The 4,800-nt window shown below is 33.7% G+C and overlaps 1 protein-coding gene across 2 annotated transcripts in view; it reads left to right on the top strand.

Moving 5' to 3' along the window:
* The first annotated feature begins 461 nt into the window (after positions 1–461).
* The window catches only part of LOC102247875 (alcohol dehydrogenase 1-like), a 14,683-nt gene continuing 10,344 nt past the window's right edge, over positions 462–4,800 (top strand). For both annotated transcript variants that reach the window (XM_014543219.1, XM_014543223.1), the window contains exons 1-3: positions 462–504; positions 1,470–1,571; positions 2,980–3,118. In XM_014543219.1, coding sequence (XP_014398705.1) covers positions 466–504; positions 1,470–1,571; positions 2,980–3,118 — 280 coding nt within the window. In that variant the 5' untranslated portion in view covers positions 462–465. The remainder of the gene's footprint in view (positions 505–1,469; positions 1,572–2,979; positions 3,119–4,800) is intronic.

Raw genomic sequence — 4,800 nt, 5'->3', positions numbered from 1 at the left:
CATTATACTTGAAACTAGAAATCTTATTTGAGCTCTAGCTAAAATTATTCCATAAAGGAATGATATGAACAATTAGTCAAAGATTGGGTTAAAGATAAAATGAGATTATGCATGTAGTATTTCCAAACCATAAAGCATCATTGTATACATTGTAAGAGAGGGGGTTATTTTTATTTCATATCTTTTACATTTCCTTTTAAACACTTGTTTATTTTCCTTATTTTTCTTCCAATGATCCTTTCTTTCCCTTTATATTGTTCTCATCCTCTTCCTTCCTCCCCCATTCATAGCTTTCATTTTCCTTCTTCCCCTTTCCCTCAATTTTTTTATTTCTCCCTTTCCTTTCTCCCTCCCTTCCTGATTGGTGTGCAGTGGTGATGAGTCACCCTGCGGTGTGAAATACTCAGTCTAAATTGGTAAGAAGAGTCAGAGGAGCTCGCACTTCTGCATCAGCCAGAGAGAATAATGGAGCAAACTGAACTCTCCACAGACACAGCTAACAAAGTAAGTCATGGTTTTCTCTTGAAATGTGTATGATCCTATTAGTAGGTAAAACCCAATATCTAATGCTGCATTGAAGTTCCCATGGAATATGTGTGCACCATGCTTTACACAATGCAAGTATTCCAGGTAATTTGTAAGTCAAATTTTAAGAAACAAGATCATAACTGTGATAAAATAAGAACTTCTATTATTTAAAGAAACATCTTACTCTTTCTGTAAAGTAAAATAATCTTTTATAAAATTAAAATCATCCTCCAAATGCAATCACTGATTAATTTAGGGGGGGAAATCAATCAATAAATATATAAGCTTAATCTGTATAGAGATTTAAAAATAAAAATTCAATAAATAAATAATTTATAAGACACAGGAACTAAGTACCAAGGTAAGATAAGATGTTCTATGTGATTTTTTATGAGTGAAATTGACTAAACAAACAAAATTAATATTTTTGTCCTGTATCATTTCTTATAATTTTCTTGGCATTATGAATTCTAATCTGTTTTAAATAAATGATTAATATTAAAAATTATAATGCAGAAATTTAGAATCTAAAACTGAACTGTGCTCCAAAGATCAGTTGGCCAATATTAACATCGTGTATCATTTGGAATGCAGAAAAGATATTTCCTAAGAATAAAGTGTATTAATCAGATTTATGTGATAAAACTATTTTTTAAACAAAGACTATCTACTATGTCATAGGATGACATGAGATGCATATAGAGAGAAAAACATTCATTTAATATTTCTACAGACAGATAACTAAATAGATATCACTGGTTTCACATTACAACATTGTAAATTATTATTCACACATGTGATTGCTTTCATTGAATGCAATAGATCATCTGCATTTCAAAGTGACATAACTAAAATGATCAGTCAGCATAGAAGTGAATTTAACTATGTTTTTCACCTAATTTTAGTTTTATGGCAGTAAATTTTCATTTTTTTTAAAATAGGTGATTTTATGCAGGGCAGCCATTGCCTGGAGGGCAAATGCTCCCCTGTCCATTGAACTACTTGAAGTTGATCCACCAAAGGCTTGTGAGGTTCGAATTAAGGTAAATATAAATGATACTTTTTGCAGGTATGCATGTGGATATTTGTGTTTACAATAATTTTACAATTTTAGAAGAACAAGTGTCATTTTCTATTTAAAAATAATTAAGGGTCTCTCTGATTTACATGTAGATCTGTATTAACATGTATAATAGTGAGATTATTTCATTTTGTTAAAGTGGCAAATATAATAAATGCTGAAATGTCTTTTAATGTTTTAGATGCACTTTTTTTTTAATACTTTAAAAGTCAACACAGGTAATTATTGACCAAAAAACTTCTTGGGTTTTTCACAATTATAAAGTTATTCCAAATGCTGTTATATAATAGGGCAGACATTCTTCTCAGTCATGGCTGAGAAAACAAGGGAACCCTTCCCTGACCCAGCTCCTGCTTATAGAAATCTGTGGAACCCCATCAAGCATAGCAACATATGCATAATCAGTGTCCTAGAAGGAGAAAAGGGGGCCTAGAAAATTAAAAAATTAATTGCTGAAAACATTTTCAAATATGCTGAAAAACATTAACCTACATATCTGAGAAGCCCAATGAATTTCAAGTAGGATAAACACAGAGGTCTACAATATCATAGACAAATTCTGTGTTCAAAGACAAAGACAAAGTTTTAAAAGAAGCCAGAGAAAAATGACACATCTTATACGAGAGAACCCCAATAAAATTAATATAAGAAGCAATGAAATCCAGAGGGTGGAGAGATAACATATTCAAAGTGCTTGAAGAAAAAACTCAACCAAAAATCCAGCAAAACTATCTTTCAAAAATGAAGGTGATTTTCTCTATATCCTGGTCAACACTTGTTGTTTGTGGAAAACAGTATGGAAGTTCCTCAAAAAATTAAAGATGGAACTGCCTTATGACCCAGCAATTCCACTTGTTTTTTTTGGATATTAGCTACAAGTCATGCGACAGGTTGCCAGGATCAGGATAGGAAACATAACATGTTTTAACTTGTTCTATTGAGGATGGGAGGAGGGCATTAAGAGCAATGCAAAAGAGAAGCATATATACCTTGATACCCAGGAGTCCCCTCTATGTATTTAAGTATAGGTATCAAAATAGACCATAAATTTTGGGTTGTCTATTTCATCACATCCCATAGAACACATAGCTCTTCCTGGCAAAGAGCTAGAAAATACTTCAATGATAATGTTAAATTCACTGTGATGTTAAAGAGGCCTAAATAAAATTATAAAGACAGAGACAAACTAAGTGTTTTGGTCTGTTTTCTGAAATAGCTATACTGCAAGAGTGCAATCAATAGCATATCAAATATATAGTCAAGGTTTTAAAGAATATATTCTGTTGCTAGTTTGGGAAATATTGCATTTTTCTGAAAGATCCAATTTTATGACAAAGCATTTTATCTCCAATCATTTAATCACCTTTCAGATTCTATCTTCTGGGATCTGTGGTACAGATCTGCACATCCTAGAAGGGAGAAACAAAGTACCTCTTCCTGCAGTTTTGGGCCATGAGGGAGCTGGAATCATAGAGAGTGTTGGAGAAGGTGTAACCTCTGTGAAACCAGGTAAGTAATTGGACAAGATATGGTGCCAACCCAGTAAATTCTCCTTTCCTAACTCACTCCCTGACATTTCCCCAAACCACCTGAAAGAGCCAAACTCATCACACAGTAACAAAAATATTTAAATGCATTCACACACATATATAAAAAAATAGTCAGCCTAAGATTCAGAATCTTCAAAATGGGTGTTTATCTGAAAAAAACTCAAATAAAAAGAAATTTTCTCCACTCATTTCCATAGAGATTATCTCTAGTCTACCCATCTCAAATTAAACTAAAAGCTGCAAATATATACAAGATATTGGAATATCATCAGATTAAAATTATGTATGGTTAAAATTTTTTTCTAGATGCACACACATATGATAATCCTTTAAATTGTCTGTAGCATCTATAAAAGTTTCATCAAGAATTTGCAATTACTTCTTCCACATTGGATACAATTCGTGTTCCAAACACTTTGGATAATGCTTTACAATAGCACATTTTCCAACAACAAAGATGTCATGGATATTTTATACCTATTTTATGTATGAGAAAATATAAGCTTTGGCCAACTAATCATCTTATGCAGTTGATTTAGCTACTTAATGGCAGAGCTAGCATTGAAATACAGGTTGTCTTACCTCAAATTCTGCGCTCTTACTCAATAATATGTCTCATAATTAGTACTAATTCTAGCATTGACACTACAGTATTAATTCATTCTTTCAACAAATATTTATTAAGTACCGACTGAGTGCAACACTCTGCTATGCTCCTAGCATAGAACACTAATCAAAGTGGGCAAGCCTTAGACCACAAATTCTTAGACTTAGGTCTCTATTGCCTTTGAGCCTCAATGTTATTAGAGAAAAATCTTCAATTTTTATTTTGCATTTTAAAGGTCTATTTGCAAACTCGGAAGGTTGAACACAGGTTCAGGTTGCCTTTGTTGGGGTTGCTCTGCTGAGCCAGGGCACTCTGTGAGATTGGGGTCTGGCCACTGACCGTGGGGTGCAATGCCGCTTCTTGGGGTGTATGAGGAGTGCTGAGCACCCTGGGGAAGTCCAGAGCAGAGCTCTGTGCAGACTGTGGAAGTTGACTGCGTGCTCCCTTTAGATCTGTGTATATACCCAGATGGTTTTCATCCACTTTGAGTAGTTATCCAAAGAAGCCTATGACTTCTTACCTTCGATTTTCTGAAAAACAGCTAGCCATATATAAAGCTCAGAACCCAGATGCGAAAAATTCAGAACTACCATATTTTTCCGTGTATAAGATGCCCCCATGTATAAGATGCCCCCCAGTTTTCCAACCCAAAATTAAGAAATCAATATTTTAAACATAAAACAGAACACATTTATTTAGTGTAATTGCCACAGGTAATGTTTACATGCCAGTATTATGATATTATACAGTATATCACTTTATTCAGCCTCTGTTGCATCACTGCTCTCTTCTTCATCACTATTAGTTCCAGACATATCAATTTCTTTGAATTCTATTGTATCACTGCTGTCTTCTAAGTCACTGTCTATATATGTGAGATCATTCTCATAAACTGGTGGCATTTTCTGAGCTAACTTTGTTTGTGTTCTCATGGCCAACCCTTCTCTCCTCATGAAACTGAAGCAGCATTTTGCCTTTTCTGTAAAATCAACAATGTTCATTTCACTTGCAAACATTCTTGCCTGACATTGAAT

The sequence above is a fragment of the Myotis brandtii genome, unplaced genomic scaffold (genome assembly GCF_000412655.1).
Source record: "Myotis brandtii unplaced genomic scaffold, ASM41265v1 scaffold1087, whole genome shotgun sequence".
Taxonomy (NCBI): domain Eukaryota; kingdom Metazoa; phylum Chordata; class Mammalia; order Chiroptera; family Vespertilionidae; genus Myotis; species Myotis brandtii.
The sequence above is the reverse complement of the archived record's forward strand: the minus strand, read 5'-3'. Positions and strand labels throughout refer to the sequence as shown.